The following is a 23,262-nucleotide window of genomic DNA, read 5'->3' on the forward strand; positions in this document are numbered from 1 at the left end:
CTTTGACTACAGCTCTTTGTTAGGTTTATGCAAGACTGATGTGTATTACCTATGATGCTTACTGGTGCTAGATTTCAGTGTCTTTCTGTTTTCCTCAGCAAGCTGTCGTCTGTGCCTAGTGGGCACAGACATTTGCATACTATTACTTTGAATTTCACTGCAAGAAGAAGATTATGCCTGGCACTTCTAGGCCAGGGTTTCGAAAGGGACATAACAAATGCCTCAGGTCACAGCATGTTACACAATGATCAGCTTTCCAGATCAAAGACAGACTTTTTCTAAAATAGTGCTAGCGTTGGCCAGTTTACAGCTTTATTGTACGTCTGGTTGAGCAAACATCATAATAGGCTGAGGGGAACAACTGGGCAGCACACCAAGTTGGCCATAATAAGAGATGTGAGTTACACAAACATACACCATGAGGTATTTCTTGCAGAAAATTGCATTAAAAAGTATATTTGGGAGAAGTTCTGCTTTTCCTTTCAGAAGAGTGTGTCCTTGTGAATCCTCTAGTACCACTTCTCAACAAGAAGAATTTTATTATTTCCACTCTCTGTGAGGTACTTGAGTAGCATGAGAGGTTGAGGGGAAAGGTGAGCAAGACTAGGGGAAAGATAGGTCAGGAAGAAGAGGAGATGGGGGTCACTTGTGCAGGCAGAGGAGCTAGAGAAGGGGGGCAATGACAGGGGAAGAGGACAAGAGTTAAAGAGGGGAGTCAAAACCAACAAAAATCCATTGTCTCTTTGAAAGAGTCAGCAACAGCCTGCATGGGAAAGGTGGGGTAGGCAGGGTTGGAGGATGGAGAGGCTGGGATTGCTCGCATGCTCTAATGGTCTTAGTGCAGACCTGGGGACTGTTCTCAGCTCTGAAACTGGTTCCTTATGGGGACTTCAAGTTACATGATCTTTCTGCCTCAGTTGCGTCATCTGTAAAATGGTGATCATACTTGCCTACTTAAGAGGGCTCTTCTGAAGATTTATATTATCGGAGGACTTGTAGAGCGCTGTGGCTATGAAAGTAATATGTAGTATTCTGATTTCAGAACAGTTCTTCCGCATAAGAAATTACTCTTCAACGTAGCGATCTAATTGGCAAAGACGACTTTAAAATGCTATGGTACAATGTAACAATACACAGTTAAAAGTTGTTTATGCACATTAGGCAATAGACAAAAGTGATATCTGGGTTAATTATTAAATTCCTCCTTTACCTCAGCTAGAAAATTTGAGGGGATAGGATAGGGAAATTTAGGCAAACAATCAATCTCTGAGGCAGGACAGGGAACATACCAGACATCATGCTGATGTCACACACTAGCGCGTAGCATTATGAGAAAGAGTTCCTTTGTTTGTCACTCCACCCTCTTAAACTGTGGTTCCTCAGATGATGCAAGGTCTGACTAATGCATTCTTGGGAGATATGCTGACCATTTTCATAAGATGTATTAAGTGGCTTTGCCTCGATCATATTTCTGTAATTGGCTTTGTGCTATGCTTCATTAAACAGCTTTAGCTAAGCAGTCCATTTGCAGAGTTTCAGCAGGGCAAAGGTTTGGGCTTGAAACCTTTAAGACCACTAATTTTATAACTTATCAGAGCATCCAGTAGTAGTCCCCACACTAACTCCAGACATCTACACTCTTCAGTCAACAAGACTGCTTCACATTTGAAATGAGGTTCAGACTGTTTCCCCCCCAACAGTCCATTGTCCCGTTTTTGTGATGGAAACACTTTAGGAAACAGCTATTCAGATGCTTGTTTATGGCCCATCCTGCCACAACCTGCCTGAAGGAGTGATCTGGGGAAGAGTGTTAGATAGGATTCTCCTGGCCTTATGGTTTAGCCATACTCTTTGGTAGCCAAGCCATAGAACTTCTACTAGGTTGACTCTTTAGGAGGTAGTTGTTACTCTGCTGTGTCATTCAGACAGATACAACAACCATGACTCATCAAATGGGCAGGATGGTAAAGGAAGAGGATTAGAGAAGAATAGGATTGCAAGAATCTTCCTGTTTACCAGTGGCTTAAAAAAAACCCCAACAAACTCAAACCTCAGCAACATTATGTTTACTGGCAGTGATGTAGCTTGGCTCTGTAGCTTAAGACTTCTGGCCAAATTGACTCCGGTGCAAGCATATTTACTTTAGTGGAGTTACACTAGGGATAAATCTGGCCTCTCAAGCTTGAATACTTGCACTGTGTTACTGAGTATGTATGGTAAGCCTTGAGAACAATATGCTGTCTTTCTGGCCATCAGCCACACCAGGGAGGTCATTTTCTTCTTGGCAATTAGTGAAGTGGTGGCATCGCAAAAGGAAGTGAATAAACTTATTCTATCCTGCTTAGGTGCCCAGTTCTCATCACAGATTTCCTCTGGATGTACTGTGGGGCCCCAGAGAGAGCTTGATTGCTACATGCAGTGATTTCATCCCGGCTTATTTTGCTGGGATATTGAAAGAACTTTGGCAAAAAAAAATCTTAGTTTTCCTCATACAATAAATGTGTCTCTCTCTTTTTTTCTCTTCCTAGGGAGAAAAATGCCAGCCTCTTTAAGAAAACTACAGCAAATGGCTATTTATCTGGGGCTGTTAAGTGGTGGGGGATGTGCTGTGATGTATTATCTTATGCAAAGTAAGTCCTGTTGCTATTAGCAACCTTATTTCTGCCCTCTCCACATCATTCCCCTTTGTACAGTTGACAAATAAGAATAGTTCAGATTCTGATAAACATGGATTGGAGGGAAGAGCAGCAGAGCTTAAAGATTTTATTAATCACACCTGCCAATGCAATGTCCCTTATTTTGTAGGCTAGGCTTTATTTAATTCCAATACTAGTTCTCTCTGAAGCATGGTTACTTTAGTCTCAAAAGGATTTATTTAAAAACAGATGAAGGTTTCTATTCTCAATTAGATTTTAAAAATGGTTGTTGTTGGGAAATGCGGGGGAAGGGGCAGGGGAACACCACTTAAATAGGGAAATGTGAACCATTAGAATTCTGGTCAGTTTGTAATACATCCACTTTATGGTGCTGTTCCCTCAAAATGGATCTTGTGAGGTGCTGAGCATCAACGTCTATTGAAGACAGTCAACAGCAGTTAAGAGTGCTCAGCATGTTGCAGGATTGGAGCCTTAGAAGGAAGCCTAGAGAGATGGACACTGTCAATTAGATGACAGACAGATCTACTTGCTAGATTTAATTGGCCGGGAATTATTAATGTTATTAGTTCAAGCAATTGATTTTCTTTTTTAGTGACTTCCAGACATTTAATAGTCCTGAAGCAACAGGCTTTGTTTCCATTTATTAGAATGCTCTAGTCCTCGGGGTCTCATGCCTTTCGCTTGTACAATAGAACCTCAGAGTTCTGAACACCTCAGAATTGGAGGTTGTTTGTAACTCTGAAACGTTTGTAACTCTGAACAAAAGGTTATGGTTGTTCTTTCAAAAGTTTACAATTGAACATTGACTTAATACAGCTTTGAAACTTTACTATGCAGAAGAAAAATGCTGCTTTTAAACAATCTTAATTTAAATGAAACAAGCACAGAAACAGTTTCCTTACCTTGTGAGTTTTTTTAAAACTTTCCCTTTTTTATAATAGTTTACATTTAACACAATACTGTACTGTATTTGCTTTTATTGGTCTCTGCTGCTACCTGATTGTGCACTTCCAGTTCCAAATGAGGTGTGTAGTTGACTGGTCCGCTCGTAATTCTGAGGTTCTACTGTAGTTACTATCAGTTTATATTGCTTTTTGCCTAGCCTTGTACTTGAGGACATTTGCAGGAAGGGTGGCCAAACTCCTTTCTGAAGCCCTCAGTAGTTGTGAAACCTTCCCTTCATTTGACATATTTTAATAACAAATTGGACAACATTGGAAAGCCAACTTGTATTTCAGACAACTCATGCACTTGAGTTCTGAATTGCAGCTCAGGCAGACTGATAAGCCTGACATGTTTTAAAATAGAGAGGCTGGATTTAACAGGGATATTAGCATTTTCTCTTAACATCCCTTGACATAGATTTACTTTCTCCTTTCCCAAATCATTTAGCTAACAATCCACTTAGTTTATGTGGCTATTGATCATCATTAAAACCATTGTCTGGTGAAATGTTCAAGTGAAATATGCATAGCCTATTAAGGACCATTGCTTTGGTGTGATGTTGATAGCCACATAATGTTTTTGATATTTTGATTACAGGCCAATTGGGCTTTTAATCACTAAAGTACAGCCTTTAATGAGAGTTACCCTCTTTGTTAGCATCAAACAGAAACAGAAGCTACTATTTGACTTGCAAGCTAATACAGTTTCATATCTCTAACCTTAAAGGCTTGTTAACCCAGGAGAACTAAGCACCAGTGCCAATCATGTGGATTCAATGAAGTTCTGGTTCCCCTTCCTCATCTTCATGTGTACAGCCAAGATGACTGAAGCGCAAGTCATGTTGTGCATTGAATAGCTGAGTAGCATTTGAATCTAGGATCCCCTGACTTCTCCCTTTGCTGTACCCAGTGGTTTACATCACTTTATATATATATATATAAAAATAACCATTCCTGTTCTGGACCTTTTCTACAAAGATTCTTTTTGCTTTGTCAGAGCCCCGAAGACATTGCCAGGGAGAAAACAACCCAACCAGGCTTCCACTGCTCCCACCATTTAAGTTTTGTGTCATGCTGAAATAGTTTTAGGCACAATAATCGAGAAGTTTCTTGTCACTACAAACCACTGAGCTCCAATTTCAGGCTCTCTGAGAGGAGATAAACAGTAGTCCTTGTAGCCAACTGTTGTGCCCTTTAGAAACCCCTGCTCTGGGTTCATGCTATAGATATCTAAGTTCACACACATTTAGGCATTTATGTTAATACTTCAGGCAAGATAATCATAAGATACCACTGTCTACTGTGCACAGCTGAGAAGCAGGGTGAAGGGGGACTGGCTGCAGCTTCCCAATTCAGTCTGCTTCTATGCTGGGGATGGCCCCTAAGTATTGAAAGCAGCCTGGCTGACTGCTGTCCATGGCCCTCAGAGGCTGTCCTCCCTCAGAAAATGGCCAGCTGCAGCCCTCATTAGTGGCTATGGGAGAACTTGGGCTAGAAACCAGCAAAGCTGCCTCTGTCAACTGGGGACAGCCTCCAACCCCGTTGCACTCCCAGAGCAATATAAAGAGGTGGACAAACAAAAGATTTGGGTCCTCTGTTTTAAATCTAAGGTGGGAACTAGATATTCAGGGTGGGATTTTCAAAAGTATTCGGTGTTAGCCTAACCCTAACCCTCTTCTCATTAAAGTCAGTGGGAATGAAGCTAGGCCAGTGCTGAGAACATCTGAAAATCCCGCTCTCAGCATGCACAGCTTGAAAAGTTTGCTTCAAGATTTTTCTAGCACTAGAAGGCCCACTAGTTCCCTCCTCCTCCACCCCCCCATGCCCCGACAACTCTATTTTATACATTGGTCACCATTGGAAAGAATATTTTCCAGTTATCACCTCAGCTGCCACACTATTTCACTGTATTTCCTTGCTGTGATACTTCACATACTGTGATGTAGTAACTGGGAGCACATTGACTTTGATGGTGACAACTGTATATGTTTCATGATACCCTTTTAAAATTAATGTTTCCTCCACTTGTGTTATAGGATTAAGCAAGGTTTAAGCAAAAGTCCCTAAAGCTATAACACAAGGTTCTGTAGTAGCAGCTGCTACTGCCTTCCTAGAGCAATGTAAGAGAAGTTCTCTCAGTTCCTACATGTTTTCCAGAATTCCCTTTAAAGTTTAGAATCCATTCAGAATGTTGTTGAATGCACCTCCTACTGCTCTACAAGTGTCAGAAAAGCATGGAAACTTGCCCATAATGCCACTCTTACATGTACAGGACATTTGAAAGGTCTTAAATCCAGGGCCTATTTCCCCTAAATTTGCTACAGAACAACACTTTCCTTCTGCTGCAATGTTTCTGATTTAGGGGGTTGGGATCATCTTTAGTCAGTAGTTGTCCATCTAGTTGTTTTCCCCACATTTAGAATTGTTTGCGGTCACCACTGAAATGGGTGGTAGTGCAGACTTGGGATTCTCTTTTTGGCAATCCACAAATGTAAAAGTCTCAGATTTCGGAATCATGTCTGGTATCTCATGGCTGGTTATTACTATTTATAGGGTTGAATTCTTTTTCTGGAGGGTTTTCCGTGTGCATATTTTATTATATTATATATATATATATAAAATGGGGGATGCGGGGCGGGAGAATGTCTTTTCTTTTATTTGCAGTGTTATTATAGCCGTGTTGGTCCGATATGGGAGAGACGAGGTGGGTGAGGTAATAACTTTCATTAGATCAACTTCTGTTGGTGAAAGACGAGCTTTCGAGCTACACAGAGTTCTTCAAGTTATAGCTCAAAAGCTCATGTCTTTCACCAACAGAAGCTGGTTAAAAAAAAAAAAAAAAGTATCTTAGGTCTCCTTTTATTTGTTTTTTTCAACCCCATATTGACTTCCTTCCACAATGGTCTGTTTCTTTGATCTAGAAAATTTTGCCAGGACACAGTATTATCAGCTGGCTATTGAGCAGCTTAAGAATGACCCTGTAGCCTTGGAGGCACTGGGGGCTCCCCCTCTTAAAGTTCACAACATCAGACTGACAGACAAGAGTAATCGCGTTGACATGGCCAGAGCACAGGTAAGAGCAGTGAGCCTGCCAGTGAAACATGACTCCGAAAGATGGATTTTAAGTGTATAGTAATGATGGGGAGGAGAGTGAGGAGGAGATTTTTCAAAGGCGACTAAGTGATTTAGGCGCACAGGCCCCATAGATGAGTGTTCATTGCCCACTTAGGGTGAAACTTTCAAAGGCATCTAAGTCTCTTGATTTGAAATATGGTAGAGGAGTGAATAGCAAGAATTACTCCATGTTGTGCTAATTAGTTTCATACAGGAAAGAAATGGTGTGTGCACCCACTGATGCTTCTTTATGCTGTATAGAAGGTTCACCATCCCCACCCAAAAAGATTTTTTTCTGCTTGTTTTTTATTTTTACATAAGACCTTGCCTATCTTGGGGTTTTTAGCTACTGGAATAGCTATGCCACTAAAAAAAGCCAGAGGATACAATTTTCAAAAGCAGTTGCGTCACTTAGGCATCTAAGACCAATTGACTTTCAATGTAGCTTATGTACATAAGTCACTGAGGGTGCTTTTGAAAAGGCTAGTCCTGGTGTGGATGTGTTGCACAACTGTAAAGTGTGACTAGCACCAGCACAGCTCGCACTAGTTTGAAGCAGAGTGAAGCCAGACTGATAAAGGTCACTTTTTATGCTGTGTCTGCACTAGGGCTTTGTATCAGTGGAGATCAGTGGCTCTCAACCTTTTCAAACCATTGTACCCCTTTCAGGAGTCCAATTTGTCCTGCGTACCTCCACGTTTCTCCTGACTTAAAAACTACTTGCTTACAAAATCAGATATAAAAATACAAAAGTGTCACAGTACACAATTACTGAAAAATTGCTTACTGTCTCATTTTTACCATATAATTATAAAATAAATCAATTGGAATATAAATATTGTACTTATATTTCAGTGTGTAGGATATAGAACAGTATAAACAAGTCATTGTCTGTATGAAATTTTAGTTTGTACTGACTTCACTAGTGCTTTTTATGCAGTCAGTTGTAAAACTAGGCAAATCTCTAAATGAGCTCATGTACCCCCTGGAAGACCTCCACATACCCCCAGGGGTACATGTACCCCTGGTTGAGAACCACTGGTGTAGATAGCCAGTGGCTTTTTAAAAACAAAAACGAAGGTCAAGGGTATTTAGTCTGGTCTTCCCTGCTTTTGCTAGAGGTTTCAGATGCATCCGGAGTGTTTTCAAAGCCATTAATGAAAGGAGCACAGGGTTTTGAATCTTTGACAAATATCTTCTTCCAGCTGGCTGTAGGGCATTTGAGTTAAAGGTGTTAACCAAGAAAATAAAAAGCAGCAAGTTTTAAACAGACTGAATAAAATTCACTTTCCCTTTCAGTTAAATATAATAATAATAATAATTAATGGAGATATCCCATCTCCTAGAACTGGAAGGGACCTTGAAAGGTCATCGAGTCCAGCCCCCTGCCTTCACTAGCAGGACCAAGTACTGATTTTGCCCCAGATCCCCAAGTGGCCCCCTCAAGGATTGAACTCACAACCCTGGGTTTAGCAGGCCAATGCTCAAACCACTGAGCTATCTCTCCCCCTCAGGATCCTGGATCCTCAGGATCCAGTTGCATGATATCTGTAATGTTATGAATTTCCTAGTTCTCCAGTTGCCCTTAGAGTCTTCCAGGCAAGAGCTGAATTTCCAATATAAAAAGCATAGACAAAAAATGTCAAGCTTCCTTTATATAGATCAGAAGTGGGGATCCACCAACCTCCAATTCATTTTTTCCTTTGTAAGTCACCTTTAAGAATGTTACAAAGATTGAAATGTCTCAGGATCAAGTCACATTTCATTCCTCTGACCAGCCAACTGCTTTCTTATCCACCATGTCACTCAGTGCCCTCTATGATGAGGAGCATTATTTCATCAGAGATATGAAACCAGTGAATGATCCTTCATCAGCCAGAGTGGGTTGCTACAGCATGGTCCAGGGGCTATTGTACCACCTCCAGAGCATGCCCAACTCCTGCCAGCTAGACCTGCTTGAGAAGGCTTGGTGATGTCATTTTTGATGGTCTATCAAGAATAGACAAAGCATATTTATTTTCTTCAGCCATGCTGAATGTTTTAGCAGAAACGCAATACTGCAGCGGTAGCCTAATTTATTAAGTTACAGTATTTTAATGGTAGAATTTTCAAAGCTGCTGCAGGATTTTACTATCCAATTCCCATTAATTTAATGAAGGGTAGCTTTGACTATCCCAGCCTTCGTGCCTGTATTTGTTATAATAAACTCTTATGTAATACTTGTCATCCATGGATCTCCTAGCGCTTTGCAAAGAAAGGGTGTTAGTTCAAATATTTCAGAGAGTGACTTTCTTTATATGGCTGCAGTCATAACATAGAACATTCTTTTAACACCGATTTGTGTATGACAAAATTGATACACTCACACCCCATTAAAAAAGTTTAATGAAACTCTCTAAAGTGCTGAAAAGCTGAAGTATCCATGTTAAAATTGTGGGAGTGATTCAGTTTTATCTTATTGACTAAGGAAGGAATAAAACATTCATTTCACTAACATCAGCCATTGAAAGTGTTCAACTAACTTTTATATATCTGCAGTTAAAGATACCAGTATCTGGAACAAAATCAGCTGGATATCTCCATACCAATTCAGTAAGAGACCTCTCCTTTAACTGGTGAGTATGAATAAAAGGCTACTCTGTGGAGTGTTCAGGGTAGTAGGAGAATCAGGGGCAACAGGGCCAGATTTTTGGTTTATAGTCATCAAAATGGCTGAGATTATAGAAATAAGAAATCTGCCTTTGAAGAGCTTATGAAATATTGTGTTCACATGCTGTCATTATGGAAGTGACAATATCTATTAACTAATTTACATTTCTTATCCACAGAATACAAAAGGATGAGGACATTAGACTGAGAACTTTGTGCTGAAAACGGTCCTCTATTAACTGTAACCCAGTATACTGGAGTGCATAATAGGCCCACTGAGTCTAATTTACCCCCTTTTTCTCCCCCTTCACACACACAAAAAATGCGAAGATAGTGGGGCACCAGGTTTAACACTGATTGTCCTTAGTTATTTTAACAGGCCTGTGATATCTTCTACTGTTCTCAGACCACAGCAATGCCATGACGCGATGGGTATGTCTACACTGCAGCTGGGAGTGAGCCTTCCACCACTGGTAAACAGACCTGTGCTAGTGGAGCTCAAGTTAGTGCGCTAAAAACAGTCCTGTGGGCACTGCGGCTCTTGTGGCTCGACACCTGAGTTCAGACCCAGAGGGTCAAGTGGGGTTGAGAGCCAGAGCTGCCACCTGCGTGGCAATGTCCACTGTGCTAGTTTTAGCGTGGTAGCTTGAGCCCCGCTACCAGGAGTATGTTTAGCAGGGTTGGGAGGCTCCATCCCAGGGGCAGCACAGACGTACCCAGTGAGGTGAGCTAAGGATTGTGTCATTTTCTTCAAGTACCTGGGTAATATGGTCTCTCTTTGTTCAAAGAAAGGCTGTATTGGGGTGAAATGGAAATTTCTTTGTACTCCAAGATACTAATCTGTGTTATGGATGTGGGGCTTTCAGTATTAAACACAGACCCCCTCTTTCTCAAGGCCAAACTGATTTCCAGAACTGAGAGAATAATTAGGAACCAATAATTTATTCAGCAAGTTTGATCTCTATTGCGGATTGAAGAATTTCTGAACAATCTACAGTTTCCACATTTCTTTGTTCTTGAAAGTCGGTACAAAACATTTGTTAGTTCAGTTTTCCCTGTGTCTTGTGGTTAGATCTCCAAAACCAAAGCAGTTTTGCTTAGTTGCACCTGGCACTATGGGATTGTCTCTGTTACATAATTAGATAAGACTTACCAAGAGTAGTTGAAAATTCTTGTGGAAACCAAATTTAAAATTCAGTGGTTAGGGTACTAGCCTAGCACTTGGGAGACCTGGGCTTAAATCTCTGCTCTGCCACGACCTACAGGTGACCTTGGGTAGGTCACTTAGTCCCTGTGTGCCTCAGTTCCCCATCTGTAAAAAGGAGATAATAGTACCTGCGTATCAGATACTAGGTGAATGGGGCCATATAAGTACGTAAGGGCTTATCTAGACAGTTAGTGCGCAAGCTGGGGTGTAAATCTACAGCGCACTAACTGTCCACGTGGACCCTGATTCTGCACTTTGATCTGGGGAACTTTTAGTGCGCAGTAGCAGAGTCCACACAGACAGCGTGTGGCATGCTGCTGCAACAGACATTTACACTCCAGTTTGCCGTACACTCACTGTTCGTCTTGACAAGTCCTAAGATAAATTTCAAATTCACTCTCCAAACATACCCCAGTGCAAACTTAAAATATATTTCCCAGAAACATTCATGCCAGTAAAACTTCATCACACAAGTATTTGGCCACATTTGTGCCAAGCAAATGGTAGCAATATAGTTGGTTCCTGACAGTTCCATTTTGTAATAGATGAGACATGAATGTGTCCTTGAACCAGATCACAGTGATTCAAACACAGGTGCTCCATAAAACAGAACAGCATAAGCCATTGTTGGGAATAGCTATATTATACTTGAGTTATCTGACATGGTTCTTGATAATGGGCAGACAGTCTAGAATCTAGAAAGAGAAACAGCAATGACAAGACACTGAAGGTCAAATTTTCAAAAGTGACTTAGATTCCTAAGTCCTATTTTAAAAAATGACAGACACATAAGAGCTTAGATCACTTTTAAAGAAGAGACTTAGGCCCCAGTGTCTAACGTCACTTTTGAAAATAGGAGTATTTGAAAATTGGACCTGGAGTGACCAGACTATAGATTCATCATACAAAGGTGCAGCAACCTAATTGTATTACGGTATGTGTGGGATTTTCAAAAGTGATCAGCATTGGCCTGACACTACTCCTCTCACTTAAGTTAATGGCTACTGCTGACTGGAGCTGCTCAGGAACTTTGACAGAATGTTTTTCAGAAAATGCTGATGGATTGAAACCAAAACCGTTTGCAGAAATGTTATCTGTTTACCTAATTTACTGTTGTTCTAGTTTTCATCAGAAAGGTTTCTCAGCCCTAGGATGGAATTTCTGATAAAACCCAGAGAGCGTGAACAATCCCCTATAGCCAGCGGCCCAATGGTTAGGGCACTTGAACCTGGGTCTTCCACATCCATGCAAGTCCCTGCTGCCTGATTCATCCCAGATGAGTGCTCTAACCTCCTGGCTATTCTGGGTTTTTTTCTGTCAAAATTTTGAAAGGTCTTTTTGTTCTGTTCTGCATCGGAATGGAAACAAATTCTGAAGCCTCACACGTTTTTCACAAAATGGAGTTCTCGTTTTCTGGACAGCCCTGCTACTTCAATGGGCACAGTTAGGCCAATGGAGGCATGAGGGTCTGCTCGGTGCAGGCCCATGGACATGGCTTTGCATTCTCCAGGCGAGAGCGCACAGGTGGGTGTGCTTCCTACAGTGGAGCACCCATAGGGACGTATACTTGAAGGAGAAAAAGTTATTCGTGGCTGGCAGATTAACACTGATAGTCCTCTCAGAAAGTGGGCTTGGAGCAGAACTTTGAAGAGCAGAGGGTGCACCTTTGCGTATCCCAGAAGTACAGCTTTCTTTCTCTAAATTGAGTCATTTTATTCTCTTTGCATACTTGCCTCCTCCTATGGGCTTCTATACTTGTATCAACAATCACATTCAGTAACAATGTGGTGTCAAAGCCTCCCTAACTAGGATAATTCTTTAGCAATGTGATCTAGATCCAATACCAGAGATTAGCGAAGGACTACCTAATTGCAGTCTTGATAGGCAGAAGTGGCTGATTGTAAAAGGAAAAAGACAAGTTATTTAAAAATGTTTTTAAAAAAAGCACACACCAATCACCCTGTCAGGATTTTATTGGTGTTGCAGAACCATGATATGTAGTTTCTTGGTCGGTTAAGCCATCAAGGAAAGTGTCTTTTAGAGGTTTGCATCTGCAAACCTTTTTAAAGCCCATTTAATGACACTAAATGATTTGGTTCTTGCTGCCTAGTGTTTTTATACTTGACATCACCACAGTATGAAATTGGTCAATTAAAGTCAAATGTTCTTTTGGTTTGTATCAGCTGGCGTCTCCGAGATGTCACCTTGCAACTCAGGGATGGTCAGAATATTCCAGTGTACCATTCGTGTGTGGAGAGCACCAACACACAGGAGGGGTGAAAAAGAAAGACAGCTGCTTTGCACATCCTGTCACTTGAGGATCTATTGATTGGTTGCATATTACTGTGTACATTCAATATTGTCACAAATGGACAATTTCAGTTAAGTGGACAATCTTACAGTCCAATTATTTCTCTAGCACTGAGCTCAGTGTTGGTATTGTTAATTTCATTCTTTTTTATTTGTGTGTATGGCAGAAACCCAAAATAAAGATTTTACAGTACTATTACTGTTCCAGAGTATCACATTGTTATATCTTGTATGTGCTGCTATGATTTTTTTTTTCTTGACGGTAAATTGCATTTCTTTATGATTATGAACCTCAAATCTGGACAGCTGATTTGCTTTCTAAGTCTAGGTGACTAGTCAAATTTTCAGATAAACCAAATAATAGGTGGTTTTCCCTTTTTAGGTGACGTAAGTCAGTGGCCAAACCTTCACTGAACTATCTTTACAAGGAAAGACAATGAGACCTAGGTTGGAGAGAGAAATCACTATTATATGATTTACTAAAAATGAAATATGACTTGCAATTTAAAAAAATATATATTTGCACTCCTATAGCTCATTTAGTAAATAAGGCAGACTATAGGCAAAATATATGTCTATCAATGTTTCAAAAACCACCATCAAAGTAGACCAAGAAATACCAGAAGTCAGTCAGTCATTTTACTTATCTGGGGAGCGAGACGTGCAGTGATAGTGACACCATGCTAGATGCCAAGCGACTAATATCAAACGCAGCAAACAACTTCCAAATCTTTTCAAGTTCATGAAAAGGTAGCATGATCAGCACCGATACAAAAATACAATTTTTTTTTATTTTTATTTTTATTTTTTTTAAAACACTGGCATCATGTCTGTCCTACTCTATGGAGCAGAGACATGGAAATCTACAACAGCAATTGATGAGAAGTTCAACTTATTCCAAAGTAAATGCCTACAGAAGATGTTCAGAATCTATTAGAGTTTATTACAACATCAGATATTCTAAGGAGAACACACCAACTTAAAACATCAAATGTGGCAAAAGGATGGACATATTTAGGATATGCTTTAAGGATGCCATCAGCTTGACTTCCACATGAAGTGATAACATGGTTACCAACTGGCAAGAGAGGTAACCTAGAGAAACATGATGTAGAACAGTAGAGAAAGAAGCTAAATTCATCAGCATGACACTCAGAAGCCTGAACAGACCAGCACAAGACCAAGATAAATGGCAAAAACTGATGGATATCCTCTGCACCTCAGGGTGCAGGAGTAGAAGGAAAGAAAAGATAGGCACTTCTGAGACACGCAGTAGGACTAGTGGTGATCGTGAATGAGTCAAAACAATCCCTCCTAGTCTAAACTCTGAAGAACTGTGTGAGAATTTAAATATTGCCATCCAAAGGTCATATTGCAATTTTGAAACAGTTGAGCCAGCCTCTCTTTCTGTCAGGTGACCCTTTCATAGCCACAGATACGAAGAGTACTGAAGTCTTCTTAGAATAAAATGGTTTAGGAAACCAAACTCCAGTCTGAACCCCATTCTACACTGTTCCTCTCTATTTCCATGTATAACTTCATGTTATACCCTGTACTTACACACAGAACAGTTCCACTCATTTCTATCACCATTCTCTGCTCATTCATACTGGAATTTTCAAGAGAAGCCTTAGGAAGTTAAATCACTGAGAGTTGGTCAACTAACTTCGGTAGGCCCCTTTGAAAATCCCAGGCTTAAGTACTTTACATCTTCACTGTGATCATCCCATTGCCTTTCAATTCCCTTTTTAAAGAAGGTGACGAGATGTATACTATGTTCCAGCTGCAGCTTCGCAAGGGTCTCAGGAGAGCCATTATTTGTTCTTGGATCAGAACAGGTTAACACCACGGTACCTGGGTTCCACCCTCAGTTATCCAGGACCCTGGAGGAAGGGCTCTCACACAGCTTTTGAGGACAAACTAGGAATTTTAACCATCTTAGTTTGTTTTATGGAATCAGGATTCCTAGAAACAAAGTTCCCTATATTTCCCTGTAAGATTCTGATAATGCTTCCCTTTAATTTTAATGGTGTCTCTTCATCTTCTCTGATAGATGAACATATGTTCATTTAAGGGCTCTCAATAGTCCATGCCTTATGTATTATTCCTTCACACACCCTATTTCCTCTAAATCTTTTTTTTAAAAGCCAGGGAATGGAGATTGCCTTGGAGACACTATAAGTACTGGCAAGTAACTGTAGTATAACAATTGGGAGCAAACTGGACTGTGTGTCAATTACATTTAAAAGCCCTACTTTTGGTCTTTCCCCCATTACAAATCTATTAGTATACATAAACTTGCATACCTGCTGATCTTGAAAGAGGTAGAGTAGGGTCATAGCAGTACAGTAGCTTCCTCTCCCCTGCATGTACTGGGGAAAAAAGGAACCTGACTTCTTACCCAATCAGTTAATTTCTACATATGGTTTCCATTAGGCACAGCCCATCCCACAGCTGCTAATTTAAAGAGGGACACAGGTGCATTAGGAGGAAGCCAAAAGAACTGGGGAAAGACTTGAAACAGCTAACAGTTGCTAAAAGACAAGATAACCTCAGTAAAGGCTCCTGCATGACACCCCCTCCTTTCGTCTTTCCTTACAATGAAGTAAGAGAATCTGAAGCAGAAATCCTAGGTTTGCTACTTCATTTTGTTAAATAATTCATGCATCGTAACTATATTGTGTTAGCAATTGCTAAACAAACCTAATCCAGTCCTTGGCCACTAACTAGTTTTTATTTCTAAAATAATCTTTTAACAGTGCATTTAGAAATGACAGAATCATTAGTCTGGTAAATAAAATCCACTCTTTGTCACCCATACAGTTCAGAAGTAACAAACGCCTCATCTTGCAAAATACTGGATTCCCTTTCCCATCCGTTCTACTAAGATGGGTTTATTCTTTAGGGGAGTTTGCCTCATTCCTGTGTAGGAACTTACTAACTTCCATAGTAGAGAATTTATAACCCTTGCAGAAGGGAGGTAGTAAGACAAACAGCCTGACAATCAAGGCAAGATTATCTTTATTTAGAAGCAATTGTATTAATATTTATTGTCTCTTTGTAAATATAATTTGCTGGGATGATAAAATATTTATATCCATACTTGTTTGCTTAACTAGGACCTGGATGATTGCCTAGTTAATATTTGCAGTGTTGTTGTAGCTATGTTGGCCCCAGAATATGAGAAATTAGATGGGTGAAGTACTATCTTTTATTGGACCAACTTCTGTTGGTGACAGAGACAAGCTTTTGAGCTAACAGAGCTCTTCAGGTCTGGGAAAGATAATCAGCTTGTCATAGCTAAATACAAGATGGGACAGATTGTTAAGCCTAAGGAATAGCTCGTTGCAAGAGACCATTTAAGATGAAGTGGGCAATTAATGTCTGCAGTCATAGGACAAAGGTGGGTTAGTGAGTTACAGTGTTCTAATGACTTAATGTCTATACGGTACTTTGATCACATATAGCACCATATAAATGCTAAGTAGTATAACATGGATGCCTTTTCAGGCCCACATCTCTAGAAGAGGAAGGGCATTCTTGTAGCTAAGGGTATGTCTTCACTACCTGCCGTATCGGCGGGTAGCAATCCGATTTATCCAGGATCGATATATCGCGTCTTGTTAAGACGTGATATATCGATCCCCGAACACGCTCACCGTCGACTCCGGAACTCCACCCGAGCAAGCGGCGGTAGCGCAGTCGACGGGGGAGCCGCGGCTGTCGATCCCACGCCGTGTGGACCCCAGGTAATTCGATCCAAGATACTTCGACTTCAGCTACGCTAATCGCGTAGCTGAAGTTGCGTATCTTGGATCGACCCCCCCCCCCCCCAGTGTAGACCAGCCCTAAGACATGCGACTGAGATGCAGGAGATGTGTGTTCAATTCCCAACTTTGCCACAGACTTCCTGTGTGATATGGGGCAAGTCACTTAATTTCTGACTTAGTTCCCTATGTGTTAAATGGGGCTGATCCTACTGTTTTCCACCCTTTGTCTCTTGGCTCTTTATCTTGTGTGCTCTTCAATGCAAGGACTGCCTCTTACTATTTGTACAATGAGGTGCCAGTCACAGGTTGGGTCTAAAGGCACTATGTTAATATCACTAGTAAGCTAGTTATGGCTCTTCTGTTCCGCAGAGCCTCCTCAAACTGCCATCACCAGTTGGGATCGAGGGCTGCACTGCTTTGTACCTTTTCTATAGTCATTTTCCTGTGTGCAAAGTGGCTCTGGCAACATGTTTACACCCACTTTGCACAGGGGGAAAAGACTACACAGCACAGTTGCCAACTTTCACGCGGTAAATAAGCACCCCGACTTTCACAATCAGCCAAAAATCAAACTAATCCCATTTCAAAACTAGGCCAAAACAAGCCAATATCTAAGAACCCCAACACTCTATGTGACTAGATTCCCCCCCGGTGTGTAATAGACCTGCTGTGCACCCCTTGCCTCTACTTGCCCCCGCTTTCCCCTGCTTGCCGGGAGCTGATCGAAAAAAAGAAGCAACAAGCTACGAGCGGCAAGCCAAAAACTGGCCAACAAGCAACTCACAAGCCAATTAAACCAAAAACCAGCCCAATTTCTGCATTTTTTTCGTGGGTTTGGCATGTCTGCTACACAGGGTGTCAGACAGGAGAGAATCAGGCTGTTTTTCAAAATCTTAATTCAGCTTCTTTATAAATCTGTCAGCAAACTGCTTTTTTAGCTATTTAATATATTATGAGTGAAAAGAATCAGCTACTTTGTTTAAATATCAAAGCAGTTGTTTTACAAAGGCCATGGCAGTTGGTCCACCAAGTATGCCAATTCAGTTTCACCCGGAGATTTGCCAGACAGAAAAAAAAACCACTAAGTAGATGTCCCAGCAGTTCAGGAGGGTTTCTTACATTGTGCCAGCACTAGCTCACAAAGCAGACAGGTGCTCCTCCTAAGGAACTACTCAACCTACTTGCCAGGAAGACCGCAACAAAATAATCCACACAAGAAAAACTTTTGCAACCACTTCTGTTCATATCATGAAAGAGTGAACATGCAGTATCTTTGGGAACTATTGTATTAATATTATGGATTGTTGGGGGCTAGGCATTGTATTCTAATTCTACTCCATGGGGGAGAGTTACCACAGCTCGTCTAGGACTAAATATAGTGGATAATTACTGGGATCCCTGGCATCGTAATCAGCTCCTGATTCAGGCAGGAACCATAGGCCCAAGAAGACAAAGGGCTTTTGGTATAAAAGGCTGAGTTTAACCTGACAGAGGGGCAATCATTTTGATTCAGCAAACAGACATGACCTTTTGTCCAAGGTAGGCTAACCCTGCTGAAGGATTGGAAGGACTTGAACCTGCCAACCTCCCTCCGGAAGAAAAACAACTTCTGGTATGTTGACAACCTTTTATCATTTTGTGTTTTCTTTGTGTGCTTTTGCCCTTAAATAAATGTACTCTGCTTTGAAAAAGCTGTTTGGTCACTTATAACTGCTGGTATACCCTGGTCACAGCCTTTGAAGAGAGAGCAAAGATCATGTTAATCAGACCTGCTAGGTTAAGCACAGTGAATTGCAGGGGAGCTGTAATCTAAAGCTGTGCTCAGAAGAGGGATGCAGGTGTCTCTTGTGAAAGGTTGTGGCTAGAGTGCTGAGAGAGCATTCCTGGAGCAAATTACTGGGGCATGGGAGGGTCAAAGGTGCAAAGACCAAATCTGCTGTAATCACAGCATCTCAAATAAGCAGACAATTGCCTCATTACCAGCATGGTTTCCCAAACCTGTAGGGAAGCATTCCTTGAAAAGGAATAAAAGTTACCCCTCCCCCCCATTTTACTAGGGTAGACTGTAGCAAGTAAATGATTATGGAGCTTCATCTTATTACCTATCATAAAATCCTCATTGTTTCTTCTAGTCATTTATTATTTAACCTCCTTATAGTTTTTTCCCTCGTGAATAGCATGTAGCATCTAATTGTATGTATCTTATGGAAACAGAACATTATCAAAATGTTACTTTGGTGTGTGGCTGCATCGGTCTTACCACACAGGAATAGTAAATGAAGTGACAACTTCAAAACAGAAAAGGAAGTACTTCCCTTCTACCCCCAATGCATAGTTGGACTGTGGAACTCATAAGCACACAAATTCATTGAGACCAAGAACTTAATATGGTTCAAAAAGGGATGGATATGTATATAGTGTGTGAGCATGATTATTATTGCTAACAAATTCTGGAAAGTCAATTAAACCTCAGCGTTTAAACCAATCTAACTATTAGCGATCAGGATTAGCGCTAATGTAGGGGGCAAATTATCACTCATTTAGCAGTATTTTTTTCCTGAAGCATCTGCTATGGGCCACTATTGGAGACAGGATACTGAACTAGGTGGAGTTTAGGTCTGATCCAATATATCTATTCTGTTATAGACTGATGTGTCTTAAATACATTTTATACACAATTCACCAACACTTAATATTTTGAACTTGACTTTTTCCAGTGAATTACACCCTACAGCTTCAGGAATTTTTGTAATTCAATACAGTTCTGAAATAATGGTCCTAAATAGGGTAGCTAAATATTTCTAGGCTTAGCAGACACTAACAGAGGGAGAATTTTTGTAATTATTACATATTTATTAATCCCTAGGTCAGTTTAACATTTGTAAGTACTGTACTGTATTGCAAAGTTCTCTAACATACATAAGTGACAATTTCCCCATAGAGCTGAACACACCATCTGAAGAAATGGAAAAGAGAAGTGATGCATGCTCAGTAGCACATACAAAGGAATGATACAAACTATTACAGATGCCTATTTCAGACAAGCAAAATCTTAGTGTGATCCTGCTGTACTGCTCATGAGCTGACTGACCTTATGCAAGGGATGCTTGGAGAGAGGGCATTTAAACAGAAACTTGTTCTTATACCATATTGCCCTCCCATTCAAGCAACAATCTTGCATTCAGATGTGATTATCAGCCAGTAGGTCTAATGGTGAAACTGAGACTGTACAATCACTGCACATGGAGAGGCAATTCTAAGGTTGTGAGGTAGTTATGTATAGCCAACATCAACATACACCACTTTGAGGGTGGGAGAGATTGTCAGCACGGAATCAAAATCATGGTAATAAATGAGGTAGCTTTTGTAATCCTGCTTCTCAAAGAAAGCACAAGAATGAACAACTTTAGTGTGGTTTTTTAAGTTGTTTTAGGTTCCCCTGCCCCTGTGTGTTTTTAATATTTTATTTTTTAAAAAAATGCTTTGCTCTTGGTGCTGCTCTGTGAGAACCTCACATAACACAGGAAACAAGCTACACTGACACCCCTCTCAAACAAACCGAATTTTCCTGTATTTTTAGTCACTTGTATTATTTGAAATACTAGTAAATAAGAAAATTGACAGAAGAGCAATTTAACCTGACAATGTCCTTTTAAACTGCAGAATAGTCTTCCAAGAACAGCCGTGGGAGCTGTGGTGTCTTGTGGGTTCATAAAGAGGCAGCACAGTCTGGCCTCTAAGAAGTAAGGCTTTTTTAGAACTAAAACAGTTACATATGACAAAAGGAGAGCCATGTATTCCTAGCTGTGTCTCTGGTGAAGCTGAATGCTTCCCGCTGGTTCTTCCTAGCATGTGCTCTGCTGATAAAGGCCCAGCACATGCTTCTAACACCTCCCCTTTCCAGCAAAAGCAATTCCAAACAATTTAACATATATACCAACTGTTTCTTTACAAATACCACGACACACTCAACTTTGTTAGCAGTGCTCAATGACCTTTCGGGAGGAGGGATAGCTCAGTGGTTTGAGCATTGGCCTGCTAAACCCAGGGTTGTGAGTTCAATCCTTTTGGGATCTGGGGCAAAAATTGGTACTTGGTCCTGCTAGTGAAGGCAGGGGGCTGGACTTGATGACCTTTTGGGGTCCCTTCCAGTTCTATGAGATAGATATATCTCCATATATTATAATCTTTCAGGCACTCTGCACTGTTTCTTAGATCTACGAGGCACCACTTTAGTCCTTGCACTAGCTGAATCAGCAGACTGCTGTTTGTTGATCTGAAGGATCCTCCAGCAGTTCTCTCAGTGCTTTGTCCTGTAGCTGTCAGTAAAGTATCTGCCTCCTTATCCTCCTGTATTCTTTAGAAAGATGTTGCAGATGTCTCCTGTGCCTCCAAAATCGATGTCCTTTAGGAGTCTGTACTTCATCAGATCATTGGGCAACCTCACAAGTCACTACTGCCCTCTGTGCCCAGCAAGTACCACCATGAATCCGCATAGCATCTCTGGGCTTCAAAGGCTCTAACACATAAGAACGGCCATACCGGGTCAGACCAAAGGTCCATCTAGCCCAGTATCCTATCTACCGACAGTGGCCAATGCCAGGTGCCCCAGAGGGAGTGGACCCAACAGGCAATGATCAAGTGATCTTTCTCCTGCCATCCATCTCCATCCTCTGACAAACAGAGGCTAGGGACACCATTCCTTACCCATCCTGGCTAATAGCCATTAATGGACTTAACCACCATGAATTTATCCAGTTCTCTTTTAAACGCTGTTATAGTCCTAGCCTTCACAATCTCCTCAGGTAAGGAGTTCCACAAGTTGACTGTGCGCTGCGTGAAGAAGAACTTCCTTGTATTTGTTTTAAACCTGCTGCCTATTAATTTCATTTGGTGACCCCTAGTTCTTGTATTATGGGAATAAGTAAATAACTTTTCCTTATCCACTTTCTCCACATCACTCATGATTTTATATACCTCTATCATATCCCCCCTTAGTCTCCTCTTTTCCAAGCTGAAGAGTCCTAGCCTCTTTAATCTCTCCTCATATGGGACCCATTCCAAACCCCAAATCATTTTAGTTGCCCTTTTCTGAACCTTTTCTAGTGCCAGTATATCTTTTTTGAGATGAGGAGACCACATCTGTACACAGTATTAGAGATGTGGGCGTACCATCGATTTATATAAGGGCAATAATATATTCTCAGTCTTATTCTCTATCCCCTTTTTAATGATCCCTAACATCCTGTTTGCTTTTTTGACCGCCACTGCACACTGCGTGGACATCTTCAGAGAACTATCCACGATGACTCCAAGATCTTTTTCCTGACTTGTTGTAGCTAAATTAGCCCCCATCATATTGTAGGTATAGTTTTTTCCGATGTGCATTACTTTACATTTATCCACATTAAATTTCATTTGCCATTTTGTTGCCCAATCACTTAGTTTTGTGAGATCTTTTTGAAGTTCGTCACACACTGGACCTCTGTCAGAATACATCTTTTTTCTACACTTATGTTGGTTATTATACAAAAAGTCAGTATTGCCATTAGGGATTACTACTAAACTAGGGAGTCTTGTTCTCAACCTCCTGCCACACACTCTGTGCAGATGACAGTCCATGAGTCATTGGTGCTGCTCTCTATATAGTCCAGTGGAGCCAAATATGGAACTGTACCTGAGTCAGTGGCCTTTTTTAAGAAGTCTTAACTATCACACCATTATCCACAAGACCATTGGATTGAGGATACCTGGGACTCAGTGTTACTAGATTAAACCCATCCAGTTTAATGGAGGGATAGCTCAGTGGTTTGAGCATTGGCCTGCTAAACCCAGGGTTGTGAGTTCAATCCTTGAGGGGGCCACTTAGGGATCTGGGGCAAAAATCTGTCTGGGGATTGGTCCTGCTTTGAACAGGGGGTTGGACTAGATGACCTCCTGAGGTCCCTTCCAACCTTGATATTCTATGATTCTAGCAAATTTTTAAAATCTGTGTCCAAGCTGTCAATCATGATCCAGACAGGATAACTTCAGAGATTCCATGCTGGAAAATATGGCTTTCATGCCCATATTACAATGGTTTTTAAGAAAGTACCACATCGAAACAATTTCTGGTAATGAGAATAATAATCCGACATCAGAACAATCTTCATATGTAAATAAATCCACACCAGCTTTAGACAATGCTCTTAACTATTCATTGTTTATTAACATAGGTGCTTTTTTCTGTTTAGGTTGGTATTTTTGACATTTCACACCGTAACAGTTTTCTCTCTCTCACTGTTCATTTATGGTCAGTACAGTATCTCTCTTGCTTCTGTTTACACATTTCTCCATACCCAAGTGTCCTTCGTGTTTTCTTGTGAGCATGCCAGCTTGTAACATCTTAGGCACTACTATTCTCTCTAAATAATATGCCACAGCAGACTGTTCTGCTTTGAACTGGAAATATGGACTTGGTATGTAATATCCTGGCCACCCCTGGATAACAGCCCTAATTACCCTCTGTAAAGTCTCATCATTAGCCGTAGCCTCAGCTAATTCATTCCACATCCTGAGATAGGACAATACTTTATCAAGTTGACATACACTAGGTCTGACTCCCCCCATTG

The 23,262-nt window shown here is 40.9% G+C and overlaps 1 protein-coding gene across 1 annotated transcript in view; it reads left to right on the forward strand.

The window, feature by feature from the left end:
• LOC135874647 (cytochrome c oxidase assembly factor 1 homolog) overlaps nt 1–13,067 on the forward strand; it is a 74,464-nt gene extending 61,397 nt beyond the window's left edge. The window contains exons 2-5 of the mRNA XM_065399540.1: nt 2,529–2,630; nt 6,523–6,674; nt 9,254–9,330; nt 12,755–13,067. Of these exons, the coding sequence (XP_065255612.1) occupies nt 2,537–2,630; nt 6,523–6,674; nt 9,254–9,330; nt 12,755–12,851 (420 nt within the window). The 5' untranslated portion in view covers nt 2,529–2,536 and the 3' untranslated portion in view covers nt 12,852–13,067. The remainder of the gene's footprint in view (nt 1–2,528; nt 2,631–6,522; nt 6,675–9,253; nt 9,331–12,754) is intronic.
• Nucleotides 13,068–23,262: the final 10,195 nt, after the last annotated feature.

This window comes from Emys orbicularis, chromosome 2 (assembly GCF_028017835.1).
Source record: "Emys orbicularis isolate rEmyOrb1 chromosome 2, rEmyOrb1.hap1, whole genome shotgun sequence".
In the NCBI taxonomy this organism is placed as follows: domain Eukaryota; kingdom Metazoa; phylum Chordata; order Testudines; family Emydidae; genus Emys; species Emys orbicularis.